General features: G+C 37.8%; 1 protein-coding gene across 3 annotated transcripts in view; it reads left to right on the top strand.

Moving 5' to 3' along the window:
• The window catches only part of chd6 (chromodomain helicase DNA binding protein 6), a 99,241-nt gene that overhangs the window by 11,899 nt on the left and 64,507 nt on the right, over window positions 1–22,835 (top strand). For all 3 annotated transcript variants that reach the window (XM_080891462.1, XM_080891463.1, XM_080891461.1), the window contains exon 2: window positions 15,833–15,882. In XM_080891462.1, coding sequence (XP_080747588.1) covers window positions 15,853–15,882 — 30 coding nt within the window. In that variant the 5' untranslated portion in view covers window positions 15,833–15,852. The remainder of the gene's footprint in view (window positions 1–15,832; window positions 15,883–22,835) is intronic.

Here is a 22,835-nt window from a genome sequence, read left to right as displayed (position 1 = left end):
CCTTGTGAAATCTGTTCAGCTGTTAAAGCATCCATATGAGAAATTCCAATGTATTGGTAGTGGAAGTTGGATTTTGATTTATTTAGGTCATTATGTCTCATCATAACTGGATTAACAAGAGCATATATTTAGATTGTCAAGTATATTATGATTTTTCTCCTAACGATTTAAAAAAAAAAAAAAGTTTGTTAAACTAGCATCAGTTAGCATCAGTTTTTATGTCGACATATGTGAGCTGATATGAAAACTTTTATTAAAAGACAATGTAGAAAAAGATCATTCAGGAATTTCAGAGTACACATCACAGGGTATAAACAGGGATAAATAAAACCAATAAAAATAGAGGAATAGACATTGATTATATGCCTGTAATACAATACTCAAGTCTTCAGTGTAAAATGCTGTAAGTTAGTGAGCGGCTGTATGGTCATGTCGTTCACTGGGTGGAGAAGGTAGGCGGGATTCACTTGTGACCTTAAATATAGCACACAATGGTGCGCTCTGATGTGTGGCTCATGTCAATGCCACAACACTATAGCAGATTAGGTAGGCTGGATACTTGGCACAAGGAAAGATGAAAACTGTGTCATCAGCATCAGCAGCAGGGTTTGAGATTTAGAGGTGATAAGTAATTAACCGAGAAAGATGAATCTAAACAGGGCTCCCTCTGACACCATTGTCCGCTGCTTTGTTTGTTCCCTCTTGGAAGCGTCGAACAGCTGAAGCAGGGATGGAGTGAGGAGGAGCTGTGTTCCATTTTTAAGGCGCGCTCCGCTCTTTGTGCAAGCTAGCACACACACACACGTTTGGGAAAACGGGGCTGAAATTTGGTTCTGATTTAGCACAGCCGGCTGCTCCTCTTCATCCCTCTAGCGAGTTGTCTCCTGATGATTCTCAGACTCAGCAACAGTATGGCTCTTCTGCTCTTTTGTGCAAGGGCAAGTGACTGAGTGACGGGAATAAGGTCACTGAAGAAAGAATGGGTCTCTCCACTGAGATGGCCTGGTAGGATTTCTGTCTGTTGCTTTAGAATAAGTCTGCCCTAACACCCACTTTTTAAGGTTGTAAAATGAAAATCCTAGAGCCGTTTCCTTATAGAGATAATTTCACAGGTAAAACAGTTACTGGAAAAAGGGTAGTTACTAGGGCTGAACGATTATGGAAAATAATCTAATTGCGATTTTTTGCCCCAATATTGCGATTGCGATGCGATATGCGATTATTTTTTAAGGTCTTTGTCTTCTGTATTATTAAACAAAGACAAGCAATACATCATATAGTATGGCCAATACTATATTACATTAATTTTAAACTGTTCTTTCCTGGAAGACAGACCTCTGTTATGATGACATGAGGTGATGCATGAATTGATGACTGACATTTTTATTTAACTTCTTCAATCACAACAGTATATTTGAACATACACAATAGTTTATTTTTAGCTTACAAACATCTGAGCATAAAGTGCTGACAAGGAACCCTGGTGTAAACATTAAAATGAAAGTCAGTACAATGTGCAGATTGCAGAAATATACATAAACAAAATCAGTGGCTTTACCACACTCAGTTTTTCGACATCTGTGAACTACTAGACAGTCAATTCAATTAAAAAATAATATTAAATAAATAAAACTAATAAATAAAAAATACACACATCTTACTGATCTCTGCAGTCAGTAACATTACACATAAAGTGCAAACATAATAGCAATTGTATAAACACACACACAAACACGCCTTTAAAATTTAAAGGCGTGAAATTGGACGGTCTAGCCTTCTGAATCAGAAGGCTAGTTCTGATTAGCGTCACCGCTGTCTCGGTGGAGTTTAATAAACTCGGCCGTCTGCTTCTTGCTATCTAAAATATAACCAGACACTGGTGTAAATTCTCGACTGTCTCATACTTCTGTTTAATAAGTTTTCTGTTTGACGTTTAGTCAGCTGTGTGAAAACCAAGGAGGAACCCACCCGGGGGATTAATAAAGTTTTATTTTATCTAATCTAATAACTTTAATCTCAGCCAAACCGATTTACTCACGAACAAACAAAACACTGAAAAAAGCCCAACAATAACATTTTTAGGTTGTCTAAGTGACTTATATATTACGTTTAACCCGAGCAGCGAAACTCCGCGGTGATCTGAAAATGATGTGCCGGGAGTTGTGCCGTTCTCGGCCGCATCAGTAACCCTCGAGCTCCCGGCTAGCTGTCGAGCTGGTGGGTAGCAGACGCCTCTGAAAACGTCGAAGCACTTTTGCAAATATGGGATATCTTGATAAACCGAGCAGATATTTGATGTTTACACAACTACTTTCTCGCCTGAAAATATGTTAAAAGTTTATTTTGTGACCCAGAAAGATTAGTATGTTGGAAACTGGAGTTTGGCTGGGCCGCGCTATGAATTCTGGGATATGGTAGTAATTTGGACAGCCTTCGGCGCGTCGCTGTGACGTAATCGGTCTACAAATGCGGCCTCAGGAGGATGCAGCCCATGAATTTGGACATGTCCAGAGTATAATCGCAGCCTTTGCAGTTAGAAAATTGCACTTGATCATGTCGCGATATTATCGCAAATGCGATATATCGTTCAGCCCTAGTAGTTACTGAGTGGGAGGAGGAAAAAAAATCTATTGTCTTTTATTGATTAATTTCTCAGTTAATATTTGGCTACAATTTCTAAAAGCAAATGGAGACGTTTTTACAGTGGCCTGAAATGTAAACTTTTTTTTTGTCATATTTGGTTAAAAATGACTTAAAATAAAGTCATTACATTAGAGTTTGGACAAAATTTTTCATATATATAATTTTTAATGTATAATTTATGTATTTTAATATTTGCATTTTCATAGAGAACACAGGCACACACACATCCGGTTGTTCAGTCTGACGTCAATAGCCGTGTCTGGACCTAAACTCCGCTACAGGTCCATATTTTTTATTAGTATTAGTATTAGTTCCTCCTACGCCGAGCGGCGCATCGGTCCATATACAGTGGGGCAAAAAAGTATTTAGTCAGCCACCGATTGTGCAAGTTCCCCCACTTAAAATGATGACAGAGGTCAGTAATTTGCACCAGAGGTACACTTCAACTGTGAGAGACAGAATGTGGAAAAAAAAAAAATCCATGAATTCACATGGTAGGATTTGTAAAGAATTTATTCGTAAATTAGGGTGGAAAATAAGTATTTGGTCACCTCAAACAAGGAAAATCTCTGGCTCTCACAGACCTGTAACTAGGGCTGGGCCATATTATACCGTTCACGGTAATACCGGTATAATGTTAGGCAACGATAAGAAAATGAAATATCGCGATAGAATATGAGTAAAACGCGCATGCGCAGTGCCTTTGTTTTCATACGCACATGGCCGATTGTTGAGTGAAACAGATGAACCAGAATTGGTTTGTAAAAATGGTGCAACTTCAGTGATGTGGAACTGGTTTGGTGTTTGTCCGTCAGATACACGACAAAGCACATTTTTTGCAGAACATGCAAGCGGCCGTCGTTATTGTTGTATTTGTGGGACTAAGATGCTCTTAAATCTGGGAGTAATCTGGGTCCTAAACTCCGTATGCTTCAGGTCAAACGAACACTGCAGCATCACTGAGAGTTAAAAACTGTCTCAATTCTTTCATCTTTAATAAAACGATCAGCATTGCTGCTTAACCAGGTGAAACTATGAAGTTTAACTTCCAGGCATCCATGAAAATAAAATTTATTACATTTAACGGAGTTAGAAGTTAGCAGGAAGCTAGCGGAAGTTAGCTCGCTAGTTTCGCTAGTTACCTAAGCATGATATTGCATGTTCTGACTGAGAGATTTCTGAAAAAATTCAAACGTACAGCTCTGCTATCACTTCCAACATAAATGAAGACAGGAAACTAAACAGCAGTGACGTTTGTAGGGTTACTGAAGTTGGGCTAGCTGGTATATAATGATGTGCTACCTGATCGCTAGCGACACAGCTATGTTAGCATAACATAAACAGTGAAGCTGGAGGACGAACACTAACACTTTTCCACTTATAAAAGTTAACGTTAAAGTTCCTGATAATTAGAGACAAATGCAATCACATGGCAGGATGCTGTAAACGGACCAAACTTCAGTCAGGAGAACAACTGAGATAATCCTTCCACAATACAAGGTTAGTCATTAATATACTGCAACAACATGGGAATAGAGCAGCTGCCAGAGAATTCAACATTAATGAATCAATGGTACAGAAGTGGAGGAAGCAAGAAGAATGAGTTTAATAAAGTTTGATTTATCTGACTGCTTTGTTTCGCTTAATGTGCCTTATAATCCCGTGCACCTTATGGTCCGAAAAATACGTACTGCACACTGCAGTTTAATGTTGCAAAGCACCTCTTTTTAACTTCAGTGGATATTATACATGGTTATGCTCAGGATATGTCAGCCCATTTCTACTGGAAATGCCTTTGGGTTAAACTTTCAGCAAGGAATTTGCATTTGCACTGTTACATTTTTATAAAGCTTTAATGTACATAAAAACCAGCTTCTTGTTTAAGTGAAAATAAATGGAAGGTTGTCTTTTTGCGCTAGTAATGTTGTGGAGTTGTATTTTGTCTCGCATCAATTATATCGTCAGTTATATCGTTATCGCAAATTTTCAAATATATATCGTGATAAATATTTTTGGCCATATCGCCCTGCTCTACCTGTAACGTCTTCTGTAAGAAGCTTTTCTGTCCCCCACTCGTTACCTGTATGAATGGCACCTGTTTGAACTCATCATCTGTATAAAAGACACCTGTCCACAGCCTCAAACAGTCAGACTCCGCCATGGCCAAGACCAAAGAGCTTTCGAAGGACACCAGGAAAAGTATTGTAGACCTGCACCAGACTGGGAAGAGTGAATCTACAATAGGCAAGCAGCTTGGTGTGAAAAAATCAACTGTGGGAGCAATCATCAGAAAATGGAAGACCTACAAGACCACTGATAATCTCCCTCGATCTGGGGCTCCACGCAAGATCTCATCCCGTGGGGTCAAACTGATCATGAGAACGGTGAGCAAAGATCCCAGAACCACACGGGGGGACCTGGTGAATGACCTGCAGAGAGCTGGGACCAAAGTAACAAAGGTCACCATCAGTAACACACTACAACGGCAGGGAATCAAATCCCGCAGTGCCAGACGTGTTCCGCTGCTGAAGCCAGTGCATGTCCAGGCCCGTCTGAAGTTTGCCAGAGAGCACATGGATGATACAGCATTCATATACTGCTGCATGGGATGGGCTGTAGTTACATCCTAAGGTTTTAAAAACTGAGCTTAAATAAATGATTAGCAGTAATAAAAGCCGAGGGAGGTCAACAGTGATCACTGACTGTTTTAGGAGCTTTTTGAGATCAAATAGAAGAAAATACATAATGCTCCTGCTCGTTAATTGAACGTGTCTGTGATCCCTGCAACCCTTATGTCTTCTATTAAATGTGAGTCTATTGTCTTACTGGTCTTCCAACTTGACTTTCAATGTTTTGATCAAAAATACAGTGTGACACATTTAAAGGCTGTAACGATTATGTCATTGTGTCTATTATGTGGATAATTAACGTATAAATAAATTATGTCCTTATATAATGCACACTTGATACAGATCATAACATTTGAAAGTTTAAAAGCAAAGCCCTACCAGTATGCACAAACTATAACATACTTCCTAAGTTGTTACTGCCAGCTGTAAAAAGGAAAAAACTGTTGATACACAAGCCTGGACTATTAAATTCCTAGGGTGTTTCAACTTGTCCTGATTTTATATTTTTAGTCAACAGACCATATATAGTGAGTGGCATATTATGACGATATTGTAACAATACAGCTCTGTCTGAGTCGAGACATTTTTGCATGCAAGTGTTTTCTGTGTTTTTTACATTTCAAATGCAGTCTTTGTTGTTCACATACCCTGTGGTGCACGCATGTGCGCTTGTTTGTGTTTGCATATGAGTTCTGTCACATAAGGCTGCAAAATAAGTGAGCAGTAGAGGGTTGTTTGATATTTGGAAACGGCATGCTCTTGCATCAATATTCATGGGTGACAGGTGTGCAGGGATAAAGGAATGTAACACAGAAGTTTTAAAAAAGGAAAAGCCTCCACAGGATGTCTTTTTGACTTCCATTTAGACTTGTTTCATTTTTATTTCTTTTTTTGGGCAGCCTTTCAACTATAACAAGAAATTTACACCTTCTTTACATTGCTGTTTCCCATTTTCATGCACTTTTCTGTCATCTATGATTATCTAAGTATGCACATACATTCATTTGTTAGTTATTTGTAATGTTGAGGAAGTTGTTTCTGTTCTGTCACATGCACTAAGATCTAGATATGTACAATGGCTGCGTAGCTTAACTTTAAATGTATTGAATCTGTCAGAAGGTAAAACGTTTTTGTTAAATTGGATGTCGTGCCAGTGCATCTATCATGACATCATCTTTGTCTTTTTACTGAAGTTGTGATTTTTACTCCATGGAGTGACAGTGTTATAAAACTGACTCTCATCCAAATTAAGTGTTACTGGAGCTGTTTAGCTCACTAAAGGATTTGCTATCTTGAAATGGTTGAAACGTCATCAATGATTCAGTATTTGCATTTTCTCCACATATAAGCACACTGACAATTCTTGTTCATACTTGTTCATAATCCTTATTTTCAAATGCTTTGGAAAAAGCAATGACATTAAACTACATGTGGTTTTTAAAATAATACTTTAGTTAATAAAAAAATAGTTTGCTTTATGCTATTTGACTTAAATATGGTTATAGCAGGCCCAATGCTGCAACCTTCTGGAGTCTAATTTCCCTTCATAAAATCTGGGACTACATTGCCCAGCAGACACATTTGCATAAGGTTCATATCAGCACTTAAAGGTGTTAGATGCATATTAATTTACCATTGTGATAGTTGAAGGTATTTGTCCATTGGTGAGACAAATGGGTATACATTCTACATCCCCCCCCTTTTTAAGTCATAATCATTAGCACTAATATCATGGAACTAGGATGACCTGGGGACCTCTGGTAAGTTGTAATAATTGCAGAGGTCATTTGTGGTCATTTGTCTTTTGCAACTCTGCCATGTCTGCAGTTTACAAAGTAAAAATTCTACAGCAAATTACCCACCACACCCCACAAAAAACAGATCTCAGAATAAGTCCTGTGTAAATCAGTATTTCAATGGCCTTTATTGCCTTTTAAATTGTTTTTCTTTTTAACCTTTTTTCTTTCTTTTCTCCTAAAGAGTTGTGGAGACTGTGTAGGCAATTATAAAATTAGGAGCGTTACACAGCACTGGGCACAGAAGGAGCACATTGAAATCTATCAGGAATTCCAACATTTGTTAGGGAACAATTTGAAATGTTTCAGCAGGATCCACAGTTATTATGTGTCAGCCTAAATATGTCAGTAAATTTGAGGAAAAAATGAAAGGAAAAAAAGAAAACTAGTCAGTGATAAATCTAAAAAACACAACAGCTTACACACTGAGTGGCTTCAGCTTTTGTGTATTAAATTTAAGAAAAACCCTGACTTTGCATCAAGTCGAGATTAAACTAGATTTAGGCCAACACACTTGCAGTTTTATCAGTATAATGCAGTACTTGTATTTACAGAAAGGATTTTTTGCACCAAAAATAACTGAGTCCCATGTGGCAGAGACGTGTGCTGTCGACACACTTAAGTCATATCTATACTATGGTCTGTGTGCAGGAGATAATGTAATCTCACCTGGATCATCGAGCTGCTAAAGTGGAGGAAAATTAAACTCTTGACATTGGTCTTTTAAGTTAACTGCTAATATACAATGAATTTGAGTGCTAGTTTATATTTTTATTATTTTACCTAAACTGCTTATATATGCAAATATTGTCATTTATAGCAATGAGAGAGGAAGTCATGAGGTATGCTGTATTTTCCTGTTTTCATACTGCTTCACTTTCCCTCTGTGTTCACTCAGTCCATGCCCCCTTGTGACCCGTCTTCCCACGTGACAGACATAACGCATCACACAAGCCCTACATTTCAGGTTTCACTGTCTGCTTACTCCAGTGTTAGTGTCTCAGGCAAGTGCTTTGGGGCACTCTAAGGATTATTGGGATGCTTGAGTCACATTTATTGATGTGTTTCTTCTGTATTTCAGTCCATCAGCATTATTGGTAATGTGACAGCTGTACAGCTGTCAAAAAAGTAATTGGTTGTCATTTTTCAAGCAAAAATGCTTATAATAAATGAGAAACCTTGAGGTTTCAGGCCTCTTTGTCAAACATATCCAGATATTTGGATCCTTGGATGTCCAGTCTTTCAATGTGCGATGGGCATTTAAAAACACCATAGCATTCTTTATTAATAGCTACATGTAGCATATCTGTAAGGGGCATCCAAAACTAATATTTCTTTTACTTTGCATTATATGCTGTACTGATCTTTATGACAGGTGCACTGCAAAAATTAAGTGCCTCAATAATCACAGACTGTCATCTTCACTTGCAATTAAACCATCTAATTAGCAGAAAATATGGTTTGTTGTTTTAAGGATTATGAAAGTGGGGGAGTTCAGGCTCCCCACTTTTAAAACAGTGGGGAGTCTGAACTTCTTCTGCAGATACTGCAGTTATCCTTAATGGTACAGTGAGGCAGGTGGTGGGAGTACCTGACTGTTTCTGCTGCTGCAGAGTAGTGCACCACAGAGGCCATTTTATCATCAGAGTGTTAAGCAGCAAAAGGTGGATTTTGCTGAATGTCATGTACACTGTGTTCAAAATATGAGGAGCACCTGCTCTTTCTGAAAAGCACAGTGGAGCTGGTTCCAGGCAATTGATATCACCTGTACTAAATCTGCTTTTTTCTTTCCAGCAAAAGGCAATAGGTTAAATATGTTAAAAGAATGAAATCATAATTGAGTAGCTGGGAAAAAGGCATTTACTGCGCTGATTATCTTTTAAGTTAGTCCAAACATCTATTGGCACCTTCAGTCTTTAACTGACCTTTTTTTCTCTCTCCTGTTAATCTGGTCCGTCGCCAGAAAAGAAATCTAGGAACAAACATCTTACCTGGATTAAAATGCTATTAATTTAAAATCAGCAATATTCCTCATAACTCAGCTGTTGTAAATCACTACATCAGTTGTTTGTTTTCTGTCCTTCTTGGTCATCATTCTTTCTTTTCTTTAAAAAAACAAAAGAAACTGATTCAGGTATGTGGAGAAAATGTGTTTGGGAGATATCGTAGAGAATACTCTTGTCTTCCACTGAAAGACTTGAATGGAAGGAACTGTATACTGTAACATGAGGCACAAGGTAATCTTTTTCTTTTCTTTGAGTCATTTCTATTGCACTGGTGCTGTGTACACCTTTTTTGAGTTGGACACCCAAGTGTACTGTGCTCCTGTTTAGTTTTATGGTTATGTTGATGTAGAGGATTGGCAGTTTCCATTTAAACCAGGTTTTACTACTGTGTTTGCATATCGCAAAAAAATGCCATGCATAGCTTTGCACTGTTTTAAACTCATAAATATGCACTGAGCAATCCTTTGACGTGTGTTTATATTTATCATTGTTGTGCTCAGAGGTGAATGAACTGAGGAGAATTCTGATGTTATCTGTAAATGAAATTAAGTTGCATTAAGGCCATGCTTCACTTTTTTTCACAATGAGGAACTGGGGATCCAGTGCAGATTTCTGTTGTTCCCTAATTTGAAAGCATCAGAGCTATGTCTTTTGTAGCAGCTGACCAAAACAGAATTAAGATTTGTCCACATGAAATGTGGATTTTCATCTGTCAAAATTCTTCTTCCTCCTCCTCCTCCTCTTCCTCTTCCTATTATTATTACTATTACTATTAGGGGCATAACTGCTTTGATTGATAGGTGTCCAGACACAGGTACCTGGGGCCTGTGTCTGTTAGGCCTCATTTCACTACTTTGAATCATTAAACTGGATCCCTTTACAGTTTGTGCTGTTGAAGCCTTTTGAGACTTTTTTGAGTCCCAAAATTATCTATTTAAAACTATGGCTTTCAGCAGGGTGCAGACCATCCAGGTTGTATTAGTCTATGAGTGCTTGGAAAAATATCCATGTAACTTGGAGAATGTAAATCTCAACAGAGTGTGAAAAACCCCCAAAACAAAACATGTATCCCACAATAATTTGAGTCCAATTCTGCCTAATCAGCTGGCTCATTTTTTTTTTTCATATTTATTTCATTTTTTTGTGCTATATTAGCATAGTGGTGAAGCCTTAAGTCATATTCAATCTCTAGTATAACCGTAACACTAAACCTTTTAGTTTATTGGGTAATTCTGTTCACTAATTTTTATAATAACTTAACATTTTTGGCTTTAAGGTAGTAAGGTAAGAGCTTGTCTGACCGATTTGTCATACAACCGGGGACATCAAATTGACTAATTATAATTTAGTGATTTCACTGTGGGCTGTATAATGTAGTTGTGGATTTGTATTGGAAGACTGACAGATTCATAGTTGCCCCACAACTGTTTGCAGTTGTTTGCAGAGTTTGCACCTGTTAAAATGAGGTATATAATCAGTAGATGTTCAGTTTGATTTCCTGAACCCTGAGGGATTTAAAAAGGAAAAAATTGAACTTCTTTTAGTTTACGTATGCGTTTAGTTGATCCTTTTTTTATTGCCTCTTGCTTTTATTGCCTCTTGCTTTTGACATCTAATGGTTCTGCGTAGAATACAAATTTTAAGCCACTATGTCCTGGTTGGCTTTAAGGTGTACAGCTCGTTCAGGCCTGCAGATAAACATTTGTGTCTTTAGATGTTAAATAAATCTAAATTGTCATTACTGTTAACTTGATTGTAGTTATTCTTCCTATCTGTTGCATGCAGCAAGTCCCCCCCCCCCCCCCCCCCCCCCCCACACACACACACACACACACACACACACACACACACACACACACACACACACACACACACACGTTTGATGTTCTAGCATAAGCAATAGTGGTATGGATGGTATGAAACATCAAAACAATGAAAAAGAAAATTGAAACTTGGATTATTTAAAATTCTGCCTCATGATATACATATATTATTATGTATGTGTAATCTGTCCTTTTAAAATGAGGACAGCTTTAAAGTGGACTACAGATGACTGTAATAATCTGCTATATATATATATATATATATATATATATATATATATAAAAAAAAAAAAACACCCAGCACGCCCCTGCGGGCGGTTTATCCTTCAAGCTCGGGTCCTCTACCAGAGGCCTGGGAGCTTGAGGGTCCTGCGCAGTATCTTAGCTGTTCCCAGGACTGCGCTCTTCTGGACAGAGATCTCCGATGTTTTTCCCGGGATCTGCTGGAGCCACTCGCCTAGCTTGGGAGTCACCGCACCTAGTGCTCCGATTACCACGGGGACCACCGTTACCTTCACCCTCCACATCCTCTCGAGCTCTTCTCCTTCTCTGAGCCCTTGGTATTTCTCCAGCTTCTCGTGTTCCTTCTTCCTGATATTGCTGTCATTGGGAACCGCTACATCGATCACTACGGCTGTCTTCTTCTGTTTGTCTACCACCACTATGTCCGGTTGGTTAGCCACCACCATTTTGTCCGTCTGTATCTGGAAGTCCCACAGGATCTTAGCTCGGTCATTCTTATATATCTTACATATATATATATATATATATATATATATATATATATATATATATATATATATATATATATATATATATATATATATATATATATATAATATATATATATAATATATATATATATATATATAATATATATATATATATAATATATATATATATATATATATATATATATATATATATATATATATATATATATATATAATATATATATATATGTGTGTGTATATATATGTGTGTGTATATATATATATGTGTATATGTGTATGGTATATGGTAAAGGTGCAGTTTTTAAAGTTTCAGTTTGTCACATGTTGAGTGCAGTACAGCAATCTTCAGTGCGTACTGATGAATTAATGCTTTCTGTGATGATGAAAAGGGTCTTACATTCGTGCAATTGCAAAGAGCACATTGGCTCAGGCAGACTCAAGAGTGAGTCACTCAGAATTGGTTTGCCGCAAACAAGCTTGTACTTATGAGGAAAATAGATGTTGAAAGGATGACGATATAGAAACATCCAGATAGAGAATTGGATACCAAAATGATCTGATAATGTTGACATTGTCCATTCATGTAATGTTAGAACAGCTGGATATTAAAGCTTTTAGGTAGCCTGTTTGCTGTGTCACACATCATTACTGGTGATCATGGATATCCTTTTGTTTGTTGTGACTTAATGTGCAAAGTCAATATCTCAGCTGTATCCGGTTACGAACCTTTACTGTCTATATGTTATTTGAACTTTAATTATTTTGGTGCCCTCATAATTAAGATACCAGTCAGCATGTTAGCCATTTGTTAATAAAATGTTGCAGTCCCAGCACAGTATTTCCTTAGAATCAAGTGTGTTTAATGAAGTGGACAGAGGCTTCTGTTTAACATGCTACACGGACAAACTGCAGATTTTCAGCAAAATAAAACTACTCAAAAGATATGCAGGTGTACTCGTGGGGATTTTGATTGAGTTGCAGTGATGCTTTTTCAAAGGCAAGAAGTTGAATAAGTTGTATTATCTTTGGTCCTGTCCACCTCCACTTCTTTGCTATACACAAACCCCCGTGGCAATGCTGCTGCACAGGTTTGTAGGAACGGAGACAGAAGTAGTGCACAGTGGCCTGAAAATGATCTGTTCAAGTTATTCTGAAATGACTTCATACTATCATTTCTGCACTTTGTCAGTGCAGGCTCTGAGTCTCAGTGAAAGCTGGGAGCACACAATGTTACTCTCCAACTTCTGTTCTGTAGCGTTTCTATCATCTTTTTTTCCCCTGTGTTGTTGAAAATGTGATTCACAGTCATATAATATTACAGCAGACATATAATGCATCATATAGCCATATATGCTATCTTGACACTCCTGGTTATGGGAGTGCAGTCAATAAAGGTCATTCAAAATGTGCCATTTCAAATGTGAATCACAAACGGAACTCTATTCTGGTTAAATATAATAATATTGTATTGTACCATACAATTAATGAACATAAGGCAGATTTAAAACACTGGCCTCTGTGCTCTGCCATGTGTGTTAAAAGAATAAAAATACACAGGAAAATCATGAGAAAATAATCAAGATTTTGTGGGTGATCTATTGAATTATTAAACACTTCTGTCTTTAACATCTTGTAAGTACAACACGGTACAGAAATGTTGTCAAACTTACTTGACCTTTTAGTAAAATAATTAGGTTTTGTCATCACCAAGACAGATACAGTGAAACATTTTCATCCCCTGCTTTGCACACTGTTTTAATGTACAGAACAAACCTTTGTCTTGTTTGGGCTTCTCTTACTGTGTGTGTGTGTGTGTGTGTGTGTGTGTGTGTGTGTGTGTGTGTGTGTGTGTGTGTGTGTGTGTGTGTGTGTGTGTGTGTGTGTGTGTGTGTGGAGTATAACATGAAGTTTATGGAGCTTCCTTAGTGACCTGTAAAAATTTCTGCTTAAACTGAGACAATATTGACTTAGTCTCAGATAAAACTGCACTTTAAAGTTATCAAACAATACCGAAGCAGTCGATACATGAAATTCATACAGTCCATATAGTTTTTAGTAGGGGTGCAACGATATTCGTATCGATATTGAACCGTTCGATACAGTGCTTTCGGTTCGGTACGCATATGTATCGAACAATACAACATTTGTAATTTATTTTATCAATTTTCCTTCTGACGATGCTGTCTGTGTTGAGCGCTCAGTGAATCTGTGTTCGACTACTCCGCCTAGGCTGCACTGTCCAGCGCAGATCCACTGAGCGCTCAACACAGACAGCATAGTCAGAAGGAAGAGCGCAGGGCAAGCTAGCCAGACAGAAGTTAAGCTCTCCTTTTAACATGGACCTCCCCCACTCTCATTCAGATCTGGCGTTTGGAATTATTTTGGTTTTCATGTGACATATGACCCTGAAGGTAAGCGAGTCATGGACTAAAGTAAAACAGTATGTTGGATGTGCCATGCAATGCTCAATTACATTGGTGTGAACTAGTGTGTTAGCGCAGTTAGCTCGTTAACGTGTTGGCCGTCTAGCCCCATGCACAGAGCGATCGGCGGTAGCTCGTTAACGGAGATTTGCCGTGTTGTGGCGTTAAGGTCATTTCAACGAGATTAACCTGAAAGCACTAGTGGGAACACAACGAATATGACTGCACATTTACGCCGACATCATCCTAGTGCAAAGACCAAAACAACAAGCATGCTACTAACTTTAGCCGAGTCATTTAGACAGCTGTTAGCACATGATTCTCCTTATGCTGCTGAGAATATAGCCCAGAAGAAGCGGATAGTATAGCTTTTATTTTGGAAAGAGACATTTCTCTGTAATAAACTCTCTTTTCCAAAGATGAGTGATTCCTCAATCAGATACAGGGCTTGCAATATCGCTAGCCCGACGTCCTGGAGCTAGCGATTTTTTCAGTCGGGCTACCAAAATCTATCTCTGCCCTGCCCGTCGGGCTATTGTAGGAAAAATATATGTCAATGCTTTTGCATTCTTTCGGAAATGTAGCTGGGTAATTATGTCATTGGCATCGGTGAGCCACTGTCAATATGTGACATATTGAAGTCGCGTTTGAATTTGCGCTTGTTTTTTTGCTTTCACTTTGCAATTGTGCGAACTGTGTATAGAGAGCGACAGCACTGATCTGTGAGTGATGATAATTTGTGCACCAATTCCTCTGACATCGTCTTATTAATCGTTAGCTTACTATGCAAACATGACAAGTGAAATCTCCCGCAGCTTACACATGTGAGAGGTTGATCGCGCAGAGAATCGCTGAGCTTATGTGAGTGCGTGTGTAAAAGCATTTCAGTTATGCTGAGCCAAATAAGACAGGTCAGGGTGAAGAAGTGACAGCCAAAGAAAAGCTTACCACAAAACGGAGAAGTTATGACAAATCAGACTATAAGGCAAAAAGAAAGTGCAGCTTTATGGTTTCATGGACAAAATAATTTCTGTGGCTGCGATATGACGAGCTAAATAACCAGGGCTGCACATAAGTGGTCCGCAGGTGTGCATTCGCTGTCAAAATAAAAAACACGCACAAGGGTTAGGGTTAAATTTAAAAACTGTACTTTTGAGTTAAAATATATATTTATAATTTTAATAAATGACAAATTAAAAATGCTTGAACATTTTTTTGTATCGAAAAAATATCGAACCGTGACACCAAAGTATCGAACCGAACCGAACCGTGAATTATGTGTATCGTTGCACCCCTAGTTTTTAGGTGTAACATTTTTTTTCTTTTCTTTCAACTTAAACTGTAAGGGAAGAGTCAGTTAAAGAACTTATTCTATTTACTGTTGTACTGAAGCAAGTGTCCTTTAGTGAGGCAGTAGTTCAGTGGCTGACTCAAGTGTAATTAACTTGGAAGGATGCTGCAAGAAAACATTTGTCTCAGATTTTCTTCTTATAAAGGTGTGCTCACTACTTACTGTACCTTTATATACAGTTGTATAAGAGTTAAATACACATACATGTGTAGTTCTTTGGGAGATTTCAGTGCTTTCTACTTTGATTACAATCATGTAAGATTAAATCCAATATGCACTGTTTTCTTTGATTTGAAAAATCTTAATTTTCTTTTTATATTGTGGCTCTTCTTTTTTCCCCTTACAGATATCAGAAATTTCCTTTTTTTTTTTTTTAATGTGTGCTTTTTTGGAAGTAATTTGATTTATGATCTTTTCTGTTAACAGATGCTGTGAAGGGATAGAAGATGAAAATACTCAAGAAGGACAAGCAGCAGGTTTGTGTTATTACCATGCATGTACACAAGAAAAGTAGGCCATTCATAAAAGCCTTTATACACAGCTGCTTTGATACTGGATAAAACATAATTATAAATGTAATTTTGGAAACACTCTTGAGTAGATTCATCATGTAAATCTTTGACATTTATTCACTTAACTCGCTTAACATCTCCCAGGGTAAGTTTGTTACTGTTGACATGCATTGTTGGAGGCTGCCGGTTTACAGAATGCTGACAGGATAAATGCTGTCGTCTCTGAACAATATAAGTACTGAACTCACCCCAACACTTCTCTCTTGCCACAGTTCATCATTGTAGTGAGCAAGATCATTATTTCCAGTGTAAAGAGTGCACTGACGTGTAGCAACAATTTTACACTGCAGGAAAACAAAACAGTTAATTTGTGCATTTCTGATTCACAATTCTGCAATAGATAGGCTCTGGTAATTATTAATCTATGTTAGCTCTGGTTGAGCAGGTAGAGCCCTCAAATCGGAAAATCAATGGCCAGAGGGCTGTGTTTTGAACTTTTCTTTGGCAACCTTAGTCACTGTTCCTCTTCACCCTTTGGACAACTTTTTTTTATTTGATTACACTTAAAGGTTCACACCATGGCAAAAAGTACAGTGTATATAGCAGTTAAAATGAAAAGAATCCTACATTGCAACAGCTTGTCTTTAATGTCCTGGAAATTATGTGTCAGTAGATCTGCTTCACAATGACTGTGTTATTGCTCACTCTGGAGTCACTTGCAATATGAGGTTATATGATGAGTTTGTTTAATGTGAAACTGATTGATTGTATCCATAAAAAAGTCTCTGATAGCGCAGGTTTTGAGGTTGAATCCGTACTCTTCAGTACTCTGCGCTCCATCTTCTACATTAAGTCATCTGAAAAACTTGTTTTGCCATTTTGTGTCAAACCCTCTTGTTCATGCGGTTGTAGAAATGTCCTGTATTTTAGTATTACTTTGGTGCTTTTAGATGTTGGCTTGCGCTTTGTAATATTTACGAGTCAAGCTGAGCAGAGTGATGAGTCAGAGGTTTTGTTAGTGAGAGGCGACACAGCAGTCTCTCAGCTGGGCATATGAGGCTACCATACCGCAGTAACAGGGTGCCAGCACTGTCATAACAGCAGAACGTGATCCTTCAGTCATTATGATCATTATTTGCTGCTTTTATCTTCCTCGGTAATGAATTTAAGGAATAGGTAAAGTTGGTAATAGGTAGAAACTGGTGGAAAATGATGAGAGTAAAAACTCTGAACAACCTCTGAAGTCTCATATATTGAACTTTCTGTTCAACAAAGGGCACATTTGTACAAATATAGCTGACCTGACAAGCTTTGCACTTGTACTGTCAAATTTCCAGCTCTGAGGGTGGCAGTGTGTGAGCATGAAGAGACTTTCCCTAAGTTCAGTGTGGCTGTAATGCATAGAGACTCGGTGACACTGACATCTATGGTTTGAGATTATTCCATATAAGTTATGACTCTTTTTTGCAAGAAATTCATTTAATTGAAAATGTTTATTTTTACAGGCATACATAAACATAATGATTACTGAGGAAAATACAAATATTTTTTTGAAAATCATTTTTGTGAAGTACGGAAAATTCCTCAAGCAGTTTATGACAAACTGAAACTTCAAGGTGACTTTTTTCATTGTTTTTTTTGACTGTGTAAACAATCTCTCATTTTGAATGCACCAGGGTTTCTTGTTTTCTACTGCCAAAATAAGCTTGCTATTGATGGTAAACTTCGGCTAGCAGCAGTCTTCTATCACTGGCTGGTGAGTCACTACTGGCTTAGATGTGAAAGTAACACAGTTTTATGATAATGACTCTTAAAAAACAAACAAAAAAAACAACCTTACTTTTTTTATTAATGTTTATTCATATAATACTGCACAAATTAGAATATGTGCATATATCTATACATTAATACATAAACACGAAAAAGTCCACAGTTCTAACATTTCTGTCTTACAAATAACAAAAAACCCTCAATTTAAGATACAGTTTTTTCCAGTTTAGTCCTGCGTGGAAAAGAAACAAAAACAACAATAAGAAGAAATCAAAGAGGAAAAAAATACAGAAGATAGCTGAAGACCTGTATTTCTTGTGTCGCTTAACCATTTCCTGACAAATCTGTTTTGAGTTGTAGTCTTGCAGGATTTTTTTTTCCATATTAAGGTTATCCTTTAGCCAATATCTCCAGTGTATTTTACTAGGAAGTTTTGGTTTCATCCAAGAAGCTATTAAAACAAAAAATAAGAGCAGAGTTCTTAACAGCTATATCAGTTTTCCATCTCTTATATTGAATGTGTGCCTAATATAGAGAGCAGTTAATCTAAAATCTGTTTACCGTATTTCCCGGACTACAAAGCGCACCTGAATATTAGCCGCACAAGCTAAAATCAGGGGAAAATCCTGTTTTGTACATACATTAGCCGCACCTGACCAAAAGCCACAGGTGTTTCAATATTGACTTATCATATGTAAGAGAATATGCACAAAGCGAATTGTCAGGAAAGAGATGGCTGTTTGGAGACACACCCCTTTTATTAATATTTTGAAAAACAAGTTATGGGTACATATTTGCACATGTGCTGTGCTTCATAAATGAGTAACAAATGTAGTACATAACAGTAACCTACAGCACACCAGAAAAATAGATTCAGACTACCTTTTAGGCTCAGGTGCAGTGACACGGCTTTAACAAGAAGAAAAGTCAGTCATTCACCACCATCTTCCTGCGCACTAAAACCACCAAAGTCCTCTTCTCCAGTGTCGGAAACGAACAGGCTCAGGATGGCTTCGTCATCCACTCTCAGCTTCTTTCCTTCGTTGTCACTTTCAAAACCAAAGATAATCCTCATTGTCATTGTCAGTGTCGAACACCCTCTGAAGGGCCGTGGCGGTGTCCTCCTCTTCATCATGCAGCAGTCCAGCCCTTCGAAATCCGTTGGTGATCGTTGATGTTTGCACACTTTTCCACGCTGTCAGAATCCACCGGGATTGAGCACAACTTGCTTTTCGCAAGTTTATCGCCGCTCGTCATCCACGACTCCCGCTGAACGCGTAGTGCTACTTTGAAGTTTGTTTTTCGCGCTACTTGTACGGCACTATGTTGCCTGGCGGATGGACATGTGACCAACATACCACTCTTGAACCCCGATCCTTCCGCCAGGCAACGTAGTGCCGTACAACAGCGGAACAAACAAAACAAATCGTCTTACGATATCACAAAAATCATGGACAATCCATAGAAAAGCCGCACCTGACTAAAAGCCGCAGGGTTCAAAGCTTGTGCAAAAAGTAGCGGCTTATAGCCCGACAATTACGGTAATCTCTTGTTGAACATCTTTCCAGAAATGCATTTCTGTACAAATAATTCTGATATATTCATTCTGGTGGAAATTGTTCTACCTGGTATGGTAATCCAGTATAATACCTTGCCAAATTATTTTGTGTTGAGTGAAACTTGTGGAAATAAACATATTTTGTGTTCTAACACTGTGTCCTCGACCTGAGTCCTCTCACACAGGACACAGTACAGCTTTGTTAACTCAGATTTGTCTTGGTTAAGCTAGTTTAAGGTCATCTTATCTGCTAACTCCAGAAATACAGAAGTTTTCTCTTTTTACTCTCTGATTCAGGCGTTGTTGTATTGGTGCAGTGGCTGTGTTAATTAGTCTGTTTATTTGACTTGTGTATAATCATTTGTAGTGGCATGAAAAGGCTGAGGGCCTTTATCAGTATCAGGTAAAGTGAAGTTACAGTATCTGTGCTTGGTCTGTAATATTGTTTGGGAATGTTTGGATGCAGCCAAATAATTCCTTGTCTACACTGGCACACTAAATCACGGTTAAGATAACAAAACATGTCAGCAGTAGAATTGGTATGAAAGGGAAAGAGCTTCATCCTTAAATAATTTAGTTTCTGTTTTAGGCAGTGTGCAATCTTACTTAAGGCTTACATCAGTTTGTTTACATGAGAAAAGTGATGAGATTTTCACTGTCGCAGTGATGGTGTGTCTGGCATCTTTCAAGTGGCCATCAACTTGTCTGGTTATCTTCCTGCCACATCTCGAAGCCACAGTGATAATGTCATCACGGCACAGTGATGTGGAGGAAACTAATGTCTGTGTGGTAATGTTTGTACAAGGCTGCTGCAAGATGTTGGGAAAATGATAACAAAAGTGAGACAATGTTGATTGTTCAAAAAGAGATGGCAGGGAAATATTTTTGTGTAGTGAGGGTAGAGATCGCTTGTAGGAGCAGGACAGATGGTAGGAGTCCCGAATTTATGTTTTGAAGTCTTTAAAAACGGATTCGTCCAGCTGGTAACAATTCTCTTAACAAAAAAAATACTCTGTGTGTTTATGTCTCCTTTGAGGTGACTGTTTTGCCAGCTACTAAATCCTGTGTAACTACAGTTTGGTCAGTAGATTTTTGGACCATAAGCCCGTGTATTTCATTGTAGCTTTTCCATTGTACACCAGCAGATTGTAATAGATAGATTTTAAACAGTCTAGACTGGTTAAAGTGCGCACTTTCAGATTTAATTCAAGGGGTTGACAAAAGTATTGCATAAACTGTTTAGAATCCAGCCCTTTTATACATAGTCTCCCATTTTCAGGGGGCCAAAAGTTGGAAAGATGGGAGAGTTGCTTCATGGGCAAGTGAAGCCTATTCCTTCATTATTCCAAAACAAACTAATTGATTCCAAGTACTGACTTGCTTTTGGTAGCTATTTGTTTAAATCCTCAGCATTAGGTCAAAGAGATGTTGATGTAGTTGGAGGATGCCATCATTAGTCTTGGAACTTGAACTACCGATCAGACAGATTTAAAACAACCCAAAAAACTTGAGGATTGGCCAAATCAACAATGTTGTACGTACTTAAAAACAAGTCACTCACCATCACAGGAACAACAAATCGGCCTCATAGACCAATTCAGTTTTTTTGTTTTTTTTTTAATATACTGTCAAATCACAACAGCAGTTGCCCCAAGGCACTTTACTGTAAGGTAAGGTAAAGACCCTACAATAATACAAAGAAAACAGAGAAAACCCAAGCAAGCTTTGGTGACAGTGGAAAAGAAACTCCCTTTTAACAGGAAGAAACCTCCAGCAGAACCAGGCTCAGGGAGGGGTGGCCATCTGCTGCGACTGGTTGGGGGTAAGTGGATGAAGACAGGACAAAGACACGCTGTTGAAGAGAGCCAGAGATTAATAATAGCTCATAATTAAATGCAGAGAGGTGTATAAACACAGTGAGTGAAAAAGTTGACTGAAGAAAAAGCACTGCATCATGGGACTCCCCCAGCAGCCTAGACCTAGACCACTGAAGATAACAAAAGTTGGATGATCACACAAATTTTTTTTCCTTGGTTAAGTAAAACTTCTTTCACAACATCTGCCAAGAACACTCATGACAAGGTAGGCATTTCATTGACAAGGTCTAGAATCAAGAGGCGCTTTCATGAATGTAAACACAGAGGGTTTACGACAAGCGGCAAATCACTGGTTACACTCAGCAGCAAGAAGACCAAATAATCTTAAAAAAAAAAAGATTTTGTCCAGTTCTGGAAATAACTGAACAAAGATTAAGATGAACTTGCATCAGAATGATGGGAAAAGTATGGAGAATACTATTGTATTGTAACCAGAATTCTCATGTGACTGCTGATAGAGGTAGCAGTATGAATTTTGAAGTTTACAAGGTTCAAGGTAACTTTATTTATACCCATAGGCAAGGTAAATTTGCTTTACAGAAAAAATGATAGCATTTGGCATCCCTTCAAAAACACACATACCTAATAAAGATATAAACCTCCCTGTAGCACATATATAGTAATTTAAAAAACTATACACTCTGCTCAGATTCAGCCAAATGCTGGCAAACTGATTGAACAGTGCTTCACAGAGCAAATGGGTAATGACCCAAAGCATAGTGAAAAAGCCAAACCATTTTAGATTTTAGGAAATCGCTGACTGCGAGATATTTTCATCTAAGTATTAAAAATGGAGGACTATGTGTGGCTGTAATTCTAAAGCACTTAATGTAATATTATTGTGAAACAACTGGCATTAAAGCTGAAAGTCTACACCTCAGTCACACATTGATTGTTTGCTTTAAATCTAGCATTTGAGCTCTCTGCAAATTCTAAAAGGTAAAAAAAAAGGAATTTTCCTAAAATGTGATAACTAAAAATGAAAATAGCTACAAAAAGATGAATTCAAATCAAGCATATTATTCTGGATAAACAACGTCCAGCATTATTTTAAACAGGGAAAATTTCCCAAACTATCCAGCATTACACCATCACCATAGAACTATCTGCCATGTCAATTAAAGCCCTAACTGTTGCAAATACCCAGAAAATGACAAATTAAGTACAGTTAGCGCCATAGGATTTTGGACAATGAAACATTTATTGTAGCTTTACACTACCACAGTTATTTTAATGAAGAAAATCTGCCTCCAGCTGAAGTAATTAAAAAGCAGTACAAAACAGCATGACGTTTAACTTCCTTTAACTGGTTACTTTCAGTATGAATCAATCTATGCATTGCTATAAATGGACAGAAAATACCTTTCTCAAAATCTTAGTTTTTAGTAGTTGTGCAGTTTGATAGTTTATTTAATAATTAAACAAATTTATAACAGCTCTAGCTGTGCATAAAAGATGATGATTTGTAGCTGTGATGGCACCATTCCAGGTTTAGTTCCTCTGTATCTGACAAGTGTATTTAAAGAGAACTATTCTGTATGCTGAAGCTTGATTTTTATTTTTTATTTTTCTTTCTTTCACCATCACAATCCATGAATCAGCAAGTGTATGAAACCGTGATATCTGCACTTCAAGGTAAAGCAAAGAAAGGACGGAATTCTTTTCTGTCTGTGAGGCCTAGATTCAGTCACTTTGATCATTTTTGTACTTTC

The sequence above is a fragment of the Rhamphochromis sp. 'chilingali' genome, assembly GCF_963969265.1.
Source record: "Rhamphochromis sp. 'chilingali' genome assembly, chromosome: 9".
Lineage (NCBI taxonomy): Eukaryota > Metazoa > Chordata > Actinopteri > Cichliformes > Cichlidae > Rhamphochromis > Rhamphochromis sp. 'chilingali'.
This window is presented reverse-complemented; position numbering and strand designations above follow the sequence as displayed.